At 38.1% G+C, this 15815-nt stretch overlaps 2 protein-coding genes across 2 annotated transcripts; both read right to left on the bottom strand.

Moving 5' to 3' along the window:
* Positions 1–323: 323 nt before the first annotated feature.
* On the bottom strand, positions 324–5868 carry calml4a (calmodulin-like 4a; the record flags this gene model as incomplete). Its single annotated transcript, XM_083900538.1, has 5 exons — positions 324–2060; positions 4131–4319; positions 5270–5410; positions 5536–5566; positions 5833–5868. 5 exons carry the CDS (start codon positions 5866–5868, stop codon positions 1963–1965), a joined length of 495 nt encoding a protein of 164 aa, XP_083756664.1. The 3' UTR covers positions 324–1962.
* Positions 5869–7491: 1623 nt separating this feature from the next.
* Positions 7492–14750, bottom strand: LOC310936825 (ceroid-lipofuscinosis neuronal protein 6-like; the record flags this gene model as incomplete). Its single annotated transcript, XM_083900980.1, is given in 8 exon segments — positions 7492–7762; positions 9389–9511; positions 9858–9913; positions 11584–11747; positions 11750–11771; positions 12175–12273; positions 12370–12490; positions 14607–14750. Coding segments are annotated over 8 exon segments (912 nt in total). The 5' UTR covers positions 14663–14750.
* Between the last annotated feature and the right edge of the window lie 1065 nt (positions 14751–15815).

Genomic DNA, 15815 nt, shown 5'->3' on the forward strand with positions numbered 1-15815 from the left:
GACAATTCAAGGAATGTCTCATTGTGACGTAGCAATGAGCACGGAAGTCAACATCACGTGTTTTATCTTCTGTACTTAGACTGAGGCGGACCAAAAAACATTAGTGAGTAATTCTTTTCACACTTTGCCGACTCATAGGGCCGCCAGAGTCCCAAATATAAGTATTAAAATTATTAAAAAGTTGACTTTGCATATTATAACACCTTTAATTTAATTTTTGATAAAGTCGTACATTTACGAAAATAAAGTGGTAATATTCTAACCTGTTGTTTTAGAAGATGAGACGAGAAATGTACGATGAATAAAGTTGTAAATGTACGACTTAATTCTCGTAAAATTTACGACCTTATTCTCGTAAATTAAGACTTTATTCTCGAAGTCTGTGAAAAAAAAAAAACTCTCAATGTGGCCCATCCTCCGTCGTAACCGTACAACTGACTAAAACACAAGAAGTAACCTGTAGTGCAACGCAATTGAATGGAAATAGAGATAAAATACTAAAAAATGTCAAAACTATTATTTCTTCAAAACAAATGTCTGTTAGCCACAGGGTGCTACTTCCTCACATGTGGAATACAGACACAATTATCCATACACATTTTACAACCATCCCCCAGTCACCACTGTTGGTAAAATTTAAATATTCACTTGTTTTTGATGTCAGACAGAAGTAGACAAACATGTTTACTCAGCCAAAATAAAGAAAAAACACAATATCTGACGACAGGTGGCCGCAACATTAACCTTGCGTGACAACCCCATTCCTGTGTCACTTGTATCATCTGAAGAGGAAACACTGAAATGGGAAAAACAGAACAGGGAAAACCACTTATGTAAAAGCAGCAGCTGATCACTCTTGGCAAACATATTTCACGCCACGTCAAATGCCAAGGAAACCGAAGCTTTAAAGTTACCAAGCTGTCAACAGCTGTCGCACAAAGCAGGTTTCGGTTGTTTAACGTCACACTCTGGCTTTACAGCACATTTTAATTTTAAATTACAAAATAAATGTGAACACAGTGGAGACGCAGGAGGAATACTCCAGGTGCTTGAGGCCACACAGGCTCAGGTGTTTGTGGTTGGGTTTTGGCAGGTTATTTGCCTTATTTACTTGAATATTAAATAATTAGATGTCATAGATGTTTTTTTTTTTTTAAATTAACCATTTGATTTAATCATTCCAAAATAAATACTTTAGCTGTTGTGTTGAAAATGGAGGGACTTTAAGTAACAGTTTCATTGCATGTTATATTCAGCAATGTTCATGTGTTATTAGGTTTATACTGTACAGTACGTTGTTGTTGTTGTTTTTTTGCCATTTTCTTGTCTTGGACAAACTTAACTCCTGCCATTTGACACGTTCAGCTCCTGTGCTCTTGTTTACAGACTCTGACTCTGGGTTTCAGCAGAAACTGGAAAACAAGCACAGGACTCAGGCAGCTGCAGTGCAATCGTATTATCTCGTATTTCTTAAAGCTGCTTTAATCTTTTTGAGAATAATTGTCTTTGCCGTACAGTATATCAAACTACATGTCAGCAAAGTGTATATGAGGGGGGAAAAAAAAATCAAAGTTATGCTCTTGGGCTGAATTACATGTCATTTACATTGTCATACGAACACAGCTTTTTATTATTGAACCTCACACTCACACTGATTAATGTACATGCTGTCCCCAGGCAACTGTGTAGTACTAAATGAGTTAGGAGTCATTCATTTAAAATGCACTCTTGTTTTAGTGAAGTTAATTAAATATCAGCCCGATTTAATATCGTGTTAGACAAGAGGCAGTAAAAACAGCAAAGGCTTAACAAAGAGTTAGATCAAAAACATTCTGCACTCTACTAAATAATCCGAAATATTCAGAACACGTTGTTTTAATCCAGCAAGCTTTCACTTCATCAGTTGGCGGCATGTAACGTCACTTTCTTCATCATCATCAACTGTTGTGAACTTCAGTGTCATCAGTAATCCACTGGTGGCAGTGTAACCATCTTGGTGAACTCTTCGTAATTGACGGTCCCGCTCGACTTGACGTTAGCCTCTCTGAAGAGCTCGTCCACTGGAAAGAGACGACACAGAAAACACCTGAGAACTCTTGTGTGTGTGACGATCATCTCTGCTGCTCTTTGCCTTTCGTTCTCGTTTGTTTGTTTTTGTACCGAACAAAGGCCATAACCTCTCTGCTGAAGCGGACTGTGTGTGTCTGTTGTACCCGCAGCTATCATTAAATCACATTTGCTCTGTGAAAAGCAAAATCTGGAATGATTGTTTTTGTTCAACGGTGTTTTCTAATCTGGTGAATAAAATAATTCAACATGAGCAGCTGTTTGTCAAAAACACAAAATGTACATACTGTATATTTGTGCGACTACTTTCATGGATAAATGCAGAGGCTTATGTCAATCAGAAAGTCTCCCTTAAAACACTTCTGAGAAGTCAAACTTGTGTACCAGTGTGTACAGTGAGATCATCTTCACTGCAGTTTCCTGCTCATTTACCAAAGAGGCATCAATATCTGCCTCTGTGGTCAGGGAATCCATCACTATGATGGATGTGCCTCCACAGGGAAGCAGCCAGTAACTGTCCCAATAATTACATTCGGGCTTCGAAACACAAATGCCATCAAAATCAAGCCCTCAGTTTTAACTGCAGGAGATTTTGAAGTCTGCCTTCCTTGTCATTACTTCGCTGCTTTCAAAGACGGTTACATGTCAGGAAAGTCATTATCCACTTTGTACTTTTACTGCAGTATAAGATAGGAATAACTTCTTCTTACGAGAAACAAGACGCATCAATCGGCTTCAAGTCAAATGAGAAGTTCTAGAGTCTCATGTGCGGCCGGATAATATTTTAGCTTAATGAGTGGAAATAGTTGGAACTGACTAATCCTGAATATAAAGTCCTGCAAACAGGGATTCGCCATCAGTTTGTGTCTTAACAAGTTTGGTAAATGATGAGGAACTCATATCAATTATCATATATCTGTGAAGCTAGTGTCTGGCTTTGATATCTCGCTGACCACTGGTCAGATCGCGCAATTTTTCTGGAGGAATTTAAATTTTGGACGATTTATCACGCTACACCTGGCATCATCAGCTGCCACAGAAACAACGAGGTGTCCATTGATACGCATGCACATATATATTTTTTCTTGCATTAGCATGCTACTAATTTGCGGCTAACTTGGCAAACCTGTTTCCTAAGTTAGGTAAGCTAGCAGGGCTACGATTAGCATGAGCATAGGGCCAACATAATACAAACACTGTGCAACCAGCATTAGCATTAGCGTAGCTCAATGTTGTGCGTGACTGACAGTCACAAAGCAGCTAGCTACGCTAATGTTATTAGGAAAATAAACTAAATTGCGTTGTGCCTAATGAGGTTGCACAGTGTTTGTATTATGTTAGCCTTTAAGTTCCTTATCATGCATTAACATAACTGAAAAATCTTCTTCAGCTCCCACTATAGGAGTACATACTTCCTACGGGCACTGCACTAGTAGTTAAAATTCATGGTTTCTTTCATTTTATGCTCTTTTTAAATGAATATATTGACAAACCAGGAGCGTGCCTATGTTCCCACAGCCCTATGTTCCGATATTTCTATGTTTTTTCAAAATTAGGCCCCATGTTCCCACATTTCTAACCCTGCCTGGTAGTTAAGGGTTTGCCACTCGTTCCCGCGGCCGGTGATTTGACAGAGTGAGCTAGCTTCCAAACTTAAAACCGCTACTTCATCATGCGGTTTCTGTCGAGTGACAAAACCTCATACCGATTTTTTTATACCTGTACAACAAGCAGTGAAATGTACTCCTGACGTCACTCCAAGACTGCGCTGACACTCAATTTAAGAAATGTGGGAACATAGGGCTGACCCCGACAAACCACTAGGGGGCCACTCCACTGTCCGCAAAACAAGTTCCATTTGTCTACTTGAGTCTACTTCTTACTTGATTTACAATATATCAATGAACATTTTCCTCAGGAGTAAATGGTCTACATAAATAGTTTCAGGTCTTCTTCAGTAAAACATGAGGGCAATTTTGCTACATCACAATGAGTAAAAAAAAACCTGTATTTATTACGCGTTTGCTGTCGCCCAGGTTCGACAGACTTGGGTGTTACTTTACCTTCTCTGTCAGTGAGCTTCTCTCCTAACATGGTGAGCTTGGCCCGCAGCTCCGACGCTGAAATGAAGCCCTTCTTTTGTTTGTCCGTCATCCTCAAGGCCTCCAGGATTTCTGTCTTGGGGTCTTCCTGTTGTTTCTGTCTGTGCATCATCGTCAGGAACGATGAGAAGTCCAGCTCACCTGTCTTTTCTGGTGTTGCACAAAATAATGTTGTTGTCAAACAATCAGGAGATGATGCAAAAGTCAACAAAAAAATACAGGACTGTGCACACTCCAAATAAAAGTGCTAAGTAGAACCATATAAGGTTCTTCAGCTTGTCCTCATAGGAGAACCCTTTTTGGCTCCAGGTAGAACCTATTTATAAAGGTTCCACCTGGAACCATTTTGCTGGGGTTCCACCAAGAACCCTTTTAATACCCTTTATACAGGAAAGGAGTTTTAAAGAGTTCTCTGGATCAAAATGGTTCTTACTGGAACCATTAGTGTAACCAAGAACCCTTGAAAAACCCTTTGGGAAATGGTTCCAGGTAGAACCTCAGCCCTTGTAGAAGGACCCTTTTGGAAGAAAAGAAAACTGCTGCACATTCAGCTAAACAATAAAACGTCTCTATAGGAAACATACAGTACAGTATTCAGAATCATACATTATTAAACACATACAAACAAGCTCTTGTTCCTGCCTCTGTGCTTAGTGTTTATAGTAGTGACGTACTGTATGTATACATATACACTACCATTCAAAAGTTTAGGGTTACTTGAAAAATATTTTTGAGGGAAAATCACTTTTTTTCAATGAATATAACATTAAATGCATCAGAAATACACTCTATACATTGTTAATGTGGTAAACGACTATTCTAGCTGCAAACGTCTGGTTTATAGAGGCCCATGACTATATTATCTATTCATTTTTCAACTCTTTTGATGAATAAAAGTGTGACTTTTATTGGAAAACACCAAAAAATTGTATAGGTGACCCCAAACTTTTGAACGATGTATACATATAACCACAGAATAGTGTCACTCAAAGACTTTATCTATAGCAAAGTTTTAGTGTAGTGTATTCACCTCTTCAACCTCATGATCTGAACAAGCTTTTCCAACCTTTATTAGAAACTAGAATTATTTTGTACTTTACCGATCTTGTGAACTTGCAGGTGCCTTTCAATTTCACCGAATGTGGGACTTGTACCAAGGCAGCGCATGACTGTGATCAGGTCTTTGGCGTCAATCTTGCCCTTTTGCTTCTTGTCATACAAGGAGAAACACTCCTTGAACTCTTTAAAGGAAATGCATGGACATGTTCAGTATGATTATATAATCACTCGTTAGTTATAGTCAGTTGTTAGTGAAGAAAAATGCAGGATAAATTATTGATTTGAAAGGACGTGTAGTGCTGCTTACCATTGATTTGGACCGGTGTGAAGAATTTAGCCTGCAACGTGACATAAACATGGCATTACTTCTCAGGTAAGAGCAATAAAAGATCACCTTGTCTTATTTTGTTCAAAGAAAGAAAAGAAAACATTTTTTTAAAAGTTCATTTCTGAGAAAAAAGTTCATAGTGCTCACCATTGGTGCAGCTCCTTTGTTTGTGTCGAGGAAGAAGAGTTGTCTGTGACCTGCGTCACCCGTTCTCCCCGCCTCTGTTTAAAGTCCACACCGTAATTTTATATTGTGTTGCTATGGAAACGCTGATACAAGATCCTCAGTGCTGCTTTGTCCTTTCCCTTTCATTGTCTCCAATAAGACCAATTATTAATCAGTTGTCATTTGACACAAGACTGCCATACTGTATAATTACGAGTAGGTACAGTAGTTAGGACACTACTGTGATTAGTTCAAAGTAGATTATTTTAATCAAGTTTAATCAAGTGTAAAATTAAAACAATTAAATCATTAAATAAATCACAAAAACATACAATATGTGTTTCTGAGTGTGCGTTTATGTGGTGTAATCATTCAATTCATTTAATACTTTATTGTGTTGTGATTGATTATTTAATAAAGTGTATACACCTGAGGCTGAAACCTGTCGAGGTGTTGTTTTATACCAGTTACTCAACTGCATTAAATGTAAAATGGTGAGAATTTTGAATGTTAGACCTTGCAAATGCCTCAAATTGCCAAAGATTGACAAAAGCTGTGAGGAGCGCAAAGATGACGCCTGAATTTACACAATTTGTGGGCTGAAATTTTGACTAAATAAATCTATTGGAGTCCAATAAAAAATTACCCAAATTTTACTCTAATCTTGGCTTCACTCCACTTTCTCCCTGTACGTTTTAGAACTGATTTGAATTTTTTACTGATCACTTTAAGGCTCGTCGAGGTCTAGCCCCTGAATACACAGACATGCTGAGCCTGTTCACAGCCTTAGATCCATGGGCGGATCTCTTTTAACTGTTCCGAGGTCCGAGGCTCAAAACCAGGGTTGACCGTGCCTTCTCCGTCAGAGCGCCTTGGCTTTGGAACGGCCTGTCCACGGAGATACACTACCGTTCAAAAGTTTGGGGTCACTTAGAAATGTCCTTATTTTTGAAGGAAATTTTTTTTCAATACATATATAACATTAAAAGAATCAGAAATACACTCTATACATTGTTAATGTGTTAAACGACTCTCCTAGCTGCAAACGTCTGGTTTTTAATGGAATATGTACATAGGTGTATAGAGGCCCATTTCCAGTGTTCTAATGGTACATTGTGTTTGCTAATCGCGTTAGAAGGCTATTGGATGATTAGAAAACCCTTGAAAACCCTTGTGCTATGATGTTAGCACAGCTGAAAACTTATTATTTAGAATAAAAATCATTATTTCTAATCTTGTCAATGTCTTGACTATATTTTCTATTCATTTTGCAACTCTTATGATGAATAAAAGTGTGACTTTTAATGGAAAACACAACAAAAATGGTATAGGTGACCCCAAATGGTCAACTTTTGAACGGTAGTGTATATAAAAGCACTTTGTAAACTGCTGTTTTTAAAGGTGCTATACAAATAAAAGTAATGTATAGATCGTTTTTCCATATGAGAGGTATGAGAGAGTGAGGTAAAGCAGAGGGATCTTATGTCACCATAATCCAAACAAAAAGTCTTGCAAATCTGCAAAATGAGACAAACACAACAACTCCCACTTGTGTTAATACAGAAATAGAAGAAAGGGGAAAGAATTCCAGTGTGACGCCAGCAGCACCATATGTCAGACAGTGAGGCTGTTGTTGCACAGAAATAATTTTCATAAAAATTTCAAACAGCGCCTCTGTCACAGGACATCTGGCTGGAAAACGAAGCGATGCATCCGTTGGTTCATAAAAAAACATGACAAGGAGGCATGGGGAATATCTTTGTCCTGATATCAGTGGTTGTTCTTGAAATGTAGCGTGTAATAGGACCAGGGCTCTGGCACATACACGAGTCCAGGATACTTGGTCCTCAGCACTGGGTCATTCCATAGATAGACCACCCACAGTGCCACCAGGAGCACAGTCACACTGAAGCTACCGAGCAGGAAGAAGCCATTGCTGTCGGGGCTGAGGCCTTTTCGCCGTTGATAAATCACCACGGCAACCATGCCAACGAAGGTGAGGAGGAAAAGTTCAGTGATTTGTCCCTCAGTCACCAAGTACCTTGAGAAAGAAAAGGAGCAGATGTCAGAGGAACTCGGACAGAAAAAAGAAATTTACATCACAACTGCCCACTTCAGCTGTTCACAGCCCAGAGTCTGGTATGAGCACAATGCTGCATCGCAGAAAATGTTTGCTGTACGTTAGCAAATATATGTGAGTGCATTTGTGAGAGGCTCTGACACTGCTCTTTTAATCAAACAGATATATATCGAATCTTGTTTCTCCTTATAAAAACCAAAGTTGTCTCATTCTATTCATTACCTCTGCTCAGGAGGTTCTGTTTTGGGCTGCATTTGTTTGTCCGTCGTAGAGTAGCAAAAGTCACAAAGTAAAGGATTGATTTGGATTGCATTCTTGTGGAATGTAGGTTTATTATTGAGCCGCCTTGGTGAAGGTTTCTCTAGTTTTTACTCTGTATGGAAAAGTATAGAATTTCATTCGAGTCATTTCCAGGTCTGGATAAGTATGGAAAAAGGAAAAATTATCTCACTTTCTAAAATGAAATATATTAAAGTAGAAATATTATACCCTATTTCTCCAAGTGAACCTAGTCCCCTGGTGTCCTAATGAACATGTCTGTGACTTGCTTTGGTCAAAATACCTTAAGGATGAAGCACCACAGCAGTTCAATCACTCTGCCAAAACAGCCCTGTTCAAAACCCTTGTTGAGTGCCTGTCTCTTTAAATGCAAATGAGACACAGAAAACTACGTCAGCGTCACTGAGGCTACGGCAGCTAACAGCAGTTAGCGTTTGGAAAAGCCATCATTTGCCGGCACATTGCCGTCATATATAAAATGTATACACTGGACACGTAAATCCTCTGAGGCTGGAAGTTTGTGTAGAACTCTGTGCTGCACTGAGCAGACAAGAAGAGAAAATTTCGCAGACTTCGGCTCTTCCAGATACTATTGCCCTCGTCTGCACTCTCGAGTTTTTTTAGGGACAAAGCGGAGCTCCGCGAGACAACAATTCCAGGAATGTCTTATTGTGATGTCTCAATGAGTGCAGAAGTCAACATTGTGTGTTTTATCTCCTGTACTTAGACTGAGGAGGACCACAAAAACATGAGTGAGTCATCTTTGTTCAGACTCATAGGACCTCCAGTGTCCCAAATATAAGTATTAAAATTATTAAAAAGTCGATTTTGCACAATATGTCCCCTTTGATATATACAAATGAAAACAAGTTACTACCACAACATAGCCTACCTGTAGATGATATGAAACTAATCAAGCTAGCTGTAGAATGGTGTCTGGTTACCATGGTTACTGTATGCCATGCGACTGTGATTCTGATTTATTTAAAAAAAATTCCATACGTGTCGTCCAGCCAGCCACCTACTGTATTGTTGGCAGCGACAGTGTCAGGGGTGGGTGCAAGTTTTCCGAGGGCTGGCTTCATAAAGAATGAGTGAAGGATTTTAAAACCATTTATTTACATAATAAGCATCTAACAATTGGTATTCAGAGGTTTCATATTGACTGAAAAATCCTCCAAGAAGTCTGGAAAATTATGGAATTTTGAAATGTAAAATGTGTCGGAACTATCTGTGTGTTACACCACAGAGTGGAAAGCTGACACGGTAAAATCACTTCTTATGTGGATTAACAACTCTGCGACTCACCAGTAGTAGAGAGCGCTCGGTCCCAGCAACAGCCAACCAGATATGGGCAACTTTTTTTGTTGCTCTGACTCAGTGAAGCAGCTGGTGAAGTAGATGAACAGTATGATGAAGAAAGGAATATACCTGAAATATAACGAGACACAGACTGTGTGTTTAAACTGTACAGAGAACGCTGAGCTATAGAAGATATCATGTGAAACATATAGTACTGTGCAAAAGTCTGAGGGCACCACTGTCTTGGCTGTTTTTATGTCAAATTCTGTGATCATTGGCATTTGGATTGGAATCATGTCAAAGTCTAATATATTAGCAATATATTAGCACTGAGTTAAACTCATAAATAAATCATGCAAAGGGGGTTAAGGGATATGGATATCAGCTCCAGTTATATTGTTCGAGTAAACCTGTCATTCTCCACTCACAAATATTAAATCCTAGCAGGACAACAGAAATGATCGGAAACACATACCACATCAAATGTCCCAACTGTTCATCGTAAAAATACAGCAGCTCAAAAGAGTCGATCTGTGGAGAGAAGGAGAAAAAAAAAAAGGTTGTATAATTGCTAAAACCTCTGTGGAAGTGTTGTTGGCTAACTTCAGGAGACAGCTCTACCTAATGCAACACTGCCACCTACTGTTCGCATGTATGATTACATCAAAACCTACAGTTTTCTTCCTCATCCGTCACATTTAATGCAGTACATGTAAACAACATTTTTCCAAATGTCTTCCATTGTCCTGTTTATGCTTGTTAATGTTCAAAAATTACTGCTTTCTTTTCAGGAAGTAGTACAAAGTAAGCCTGACTGAATGCATATTTAACGTTATATCCTTGCATTATAGTATAAGTTAATATTCTGATGGCATCTCATGCGGTAACGTTCCAGACTAATCTACAAATCTACATATATCACTTTTTTCATGAAACGTTGCCAAGGTCTCTAAGCCCAAACTCATCTAAGATGGACTGAAAGACAGTGGAAACGTGCTCAGTCTGCTTGTTTTGGGGGGAAATTGGAAATTGGATATAAACATGATACATCTCAACATTCCCCTTAAGGTCATGATTTTTCTTTCTTTCTGTCATGTTTCCTGTTTTATTTTAAAACTTACCTCTCATCTCGTTTCAGATCACCTCACTTCCTGCCCCCCGTGTCCCCTCCCTCCAGTCTTGATTGTCTGCCTCATTAGATTCACCTGTGTCTCGTTGTCTCCCTCCACCTCATGCACTGAATAATAAGCTATGTTCCCTTTCTCCTCTGTAACAGTTTGGAATTCATCGTGGTTACTGACTTCTGCCTTTGTTTTGCCCTTTTTGGATTTGTTTGTACTGAATCTGCATTATGAGGCAAGTAAAGTGATTTTGTTTCTTTGAATTCTGAACTTTAGAGTTTAGAGTCATGTTTTTTTTTAGTGTACCAGTCTTAACAGAAGATTAAAAAGGCATCTAGACTGATCCAAGGAAAGGAGCCCACAACACGGTTGATCTGCAAATGTGAAGGTACACTACCGTTCAAAAGTTTGGGGTCACCTAGAAACGTCCTTATTTTGAAGGAACACTTTTTTTTCCAATGAATATAACATTAAATGAATCACAAATACATTTTATACATTGTTAATGTGGTAAACGACTATTCTAGCTGCAAACGTCTGGTTTTTAATGGAATATGTACATAGGTGTATAGAGGCCCATTACCAGTGTTCTAATAGTACATTGTGTTTGCTAATGGCGTTAGAAGGCTATTGGATGATTAGTTTTGCTGGCTATTTAACAAAAGGACAACATTATTATTTTTGGATAAAAATCATTATTTCTAATCTTGTCAATGTCATGACTATTTTTCTATTCATTTTGCAACTCTTGATAAAAAAAAAAGTGTGAAATTTAAAAAAAAATTGTGTAGGTGACCCCAAACTTTTGAATGGTAGTGTAGATGTGAAGCAAATGCTTCACATCTACAAGAGATAATCTACAAGAGATAATATCTCTTTTTTCAGGAAATCCATGTGTGATTCAGCAGGACAATGCCAGTTATAACAGCGTGGCTTCACAGACATTGAGGTGCATGTGCTTGACTGGAGTCATCATCTGCCAACCACTGAAAATGTATGCTGCATTATGTATAAAGTGAAGAATGAGACTGGAGTACGTCAGTATTCCCATTCACTACACCCACTCAAACAAAGTCTTACCAGTGAAGCCGGCTTCAGGTCTTTGATGATGGGGTTGTCTCTGACTGACAGGTGGAGCTGGTAGCCGCTGAGGATTAGCCGGTGGTTAATGGAGTCTCCGACCAGGTGGATGCTGGCTCCCATGACAAACGTGATGATGCAGAGGTATACGGCTGAGCGAGGGAGCGTGCGGGGCTGCGCTCAATCAGCTGAAGGGTAAGGAGTAATACATGTGATAATCGGTTCACTCTAAAACAGCTGTGTCTTGGCTTTTTGTTATGCAACTGATTATATTTGAAGATCATTTTTTCTGGTATTTACATTGTGACTTAGACTATTTATTGAAGTTTTGAACCCTTGTGGCCTTGATAATTCTGATATTGAGAAAAAGTTATAGAATGTATTACATAATATACTAAATGGACAAGTAGCTTTACTACCTGAATATTTTATGACATTAGTTTCCTTATGTTCGAGTTCAATGCATGGCCAGTCTAATTTCTTTTTTAATCCTTTTCAGCTGCATTAATCTATTTGGTCCAATCATGATCGAGCGATCACATCTGCAGCTGAGGTACAGTTCTACATTCATCAACATGTTTGTGTTCTTACCTTGAGCATGAGGAATGGTGTTATAACATTGTAGGCCATGTGGAAATAGTCTCCAGCACTGGGCTTGTTCAGTGGAAACCATTCCAGAGGAAGTACAATCTAATATATAATGATAATATTTGTGAGGTGTAAACAACCATTTATCATTTCACTGTTGCCTTATTTAAAAAAAAACAAATAAAAAACATGTTTTACCATGACAATAGGCCTTCCAAAGTCCAGTATCCAGTTCTGCAGAGTGAGATAGAACCACAGGTCAACGTGGAAGTGCTGCGTTTTCTTCTGTGGCACATTCTCCTTCGAACCACTTGAGGTGCTGTCAACACAGTAACAGTGATTTGTAAGTAAGACAATAAAGCAACACAATTGTGCAGGTAGAGTAAACATTTTTCTAGTTATTTCTAGGTCATTCCCTTCCTTTTAATAAGGTAATAAAGCAGGAGTCAGTGTTTACAAAAATAAAACAAATCATACAATCGCAAAGCGGTGACAGCAGCAAATAAATACGGTAAATAAAGCATCATGTGTATGTTTGACCAGATAACAACAGGGAAAAGATGTGTCTGCACATTTGGAAAATCACTGTTGGATGTCGCTTGCATCAGCAGCTGTGGATTTACTGGCCTATTCGTATTACTGAGCGACGTGTGCAGCTGTGCAGTTTCTTACTCCACAGCCAAACACCATCACTACGAGGACGAGTGTGACTGAACGAACTGTGGGAACCTCGGCTCACTCTGACTGGCTGGATTTAACATGGAGCAAGCTTGGCTCCCACTTTATACAAATGTGTGAGTTATATATATATATATATAGGACACTAAAGATGGTCATAACTACACTTCATACAACATCTGTCAGTGATGGGCTGTTTTGTCAATAATTAGTCGATCTACAATCTCAACTCATAGCTAAATGACATTAAATACTGTAAATCCATAACACATGTATGTGTTTACGTATAGTTTTTGTCCACCATTCTATCTGGTCTGATCTTTGGTGCAGCTTTCTGAAGGTACCGTGAATGGATTAGGAAATACAAATATATAGAAACCCCCTAATTATTATTAGTCAGTCTCATAGCAGACATTTGGTACCTCTTTTGTCTGTCCTTAAAGTGCTAGTAAAGCTGCAGCCCTGGGTATTTTATTATTACCGTTTGTCTGATTGTGTGACTGTGAGCAGCATAACTCAAATATGTCGGGGGGGCAGAGTTAGATGACATTTTCAGAATGTGTAGGTTATGATTTCAGGGGGAAAAATTGGTGATCTAGGAAAAAATTAGCGACATTGTCAGGTTTGCCCTTACTGAGAGCTTTTGCTAACATTATCAATAATTAAAAAAGTTTGGTAACACTTTGGATTAGGGAACACATTTTCAACATTAACTAGGCGCTTACTAACATAAGTATAATACTCGCCCTTTATTAGTACTCATTAAGCACATATTAACACCTTATTCTACATAACCTTATTCTACCTCTATTACAACATGAATTAAGATTTTTTTTCCTACATAAGGTGTTAATATGTGCTTTATTATTTACTAATTAAGGGCTGGTATGCTACTTGTATATGTTACTATTTGCATGCACGTTAGTAAGCACCTAGTTAATGATGAATATGTGTTTCCTAATTTAAAGTGTTACCAAAAGTTCAAAATAGATGTCAATTATTTTGTTACTTATTTGGTCCGTAAAGTGTCAGAAAATTTAGAAAAATGTTGATCAGTGTTTACCAAACCTGGATAATATGATGCGCTCGAATGTCTTGTTTTCTCCACAAACCTTTGTCATATGGAGCAAAGAAATCAGAAAATATTTCACATTTAAGAAGCTGAAAAATTATTTGAAATGTATATTTTGAAAATTCAGCAATAATCGATTATTTAAATAGTTGACTGCCCAAAAGACTATAAGGTAACTTTTTATAATAGCATGAGTTAAGCATTAATAGATATTGAATAAATCATTTATAACGCATGAATACTCATTAGTATGTAGTTTATAAACAGTTATAAATGCCCAATGTCCAAATAGCTGCTGTACTCAGCCAATCAGCCAATCAGCATCCACCTCCAACAGATCGACTTATAAGGGATTACTACTAATGAGTATTCACGCGTTATAAATGAATAACATTTTCATAAATGCTTAACTAATGCTAAAAGTGTGTACTTATTAAGTGTTACAGACTATAAATGCAAGTTTATGATAACTTGGTCTTTTAAATGCATATCGTTTAATGATCATGTACATTTAAGTTCTTGATTGATATAAAAACCATGGCTCCAACAAACAGTTTGACAAATTAATCGACTACTCGGCTGCAAAAACATCCAACAGAACCGAAATCATGGCGTCTGTTTACATGTGTCACATGCTTCCCCACTGACAGTCTCACATTCCACTCCCTCACTCACTCGCTCTGACCTGGTTTGTTTTGTCCCGCGTAAATCGGTACCTCGACGTTTCCGCACGGAGCTCATTTCCGGCTCAGTGCTTAGAGTCAGCTAATCTTGTGTCTCCTGAACGGACCTGGAGTCAAACCAGGGACGGCGGTCGAAATTCTGACCGGTTATTTCTTTCTGTGTTTAACTAACGGATAACTAACGTCCTCTTTCTGCTACAGTCGCTCCTCTCTTCACTTCCTGTATCACGGCTTGTCCCCGCCCCTCCATCTGGTGGTCCACCAATCACGTACTTCAAAGTGACTGACGATAAAAGGCATCGTAAACCCTGAGTTTTGCTTTGAACAAACATTTCCTCATGACTTAATTGTGTAGCGTGAATAAATAAAAAATCATCTAAATAGTGACTCACACATATTCACATCCTGCACAGATGTTCAAATTGCATGATATATATTACGTCTCTTGTTTATTGAATTATCATTTCATATCTTAATTTATTCTGCTCTCAATTTTACAGTCTTAACCTTGACTGAGCCTCCTTTATTCTTATTTCTCTGTTAATGTTTGTTAATGCACCAATACATCAATTCAAATGGCATAGTTTGGCAAACTGCTGTTTTATTGTGTATATATGTGTGTATTTTTAAAAGTAAAGGAGGAAAAATACTTTGTAAACATGTATTAACATCACAGATCACAGAAATCAGAGAAATTACAAGTGACCTTGTTTTCGATTAGATTATTCTGTTTATGATGTTACTGTTAGTTTCTGACTGCATAGTGCATCTGTTTTCCACTTAACATGTTGCAGAGCATAATTCAATTACGACTGACGTGTAAATTCAGTTCCAACCTTATTTTGTGTGACAGTAATCAGAAAATGTTCAATATGGCAGTGACTTATTACAGAAGTCAATTCATTATCATAATATTACTGTAGCTGCCTGAAAACCCATATAAATAGTAAGTGTTATCAGTATTCAAAATATTAAATACCAATGTCAGACATGCTGAGGGGTAGCATGCATGCTCTCTTTCCACTGGTATGTGTCATGTACATAATTATAATGGACATATGAACAAGGTTCTCCAAAGACTTGCAGCATGTGGACTTGAGTGTTTAATTATCCTTCCGTCAGCCTGATAAAGGCTCAGTAAAAATGATTGGCACAGTAATTATCCTGCTACTGTAGTAATTCTTTACTGCCAAGTCGTTTGTGGCATATAA

Source organism: Microchirus variegatus (assembly GCF_963457635.1).
Source record: "Microchirus variegatus genome assembly, chromosome: 14".
In the NCBI taxonomy this organism is placed as follows: Eukaryota; Metazoa; Chordata; class Actinopteri; order Pleuronectiformes; family Soleidae; genus Microchirus; species Microchirus variegatus.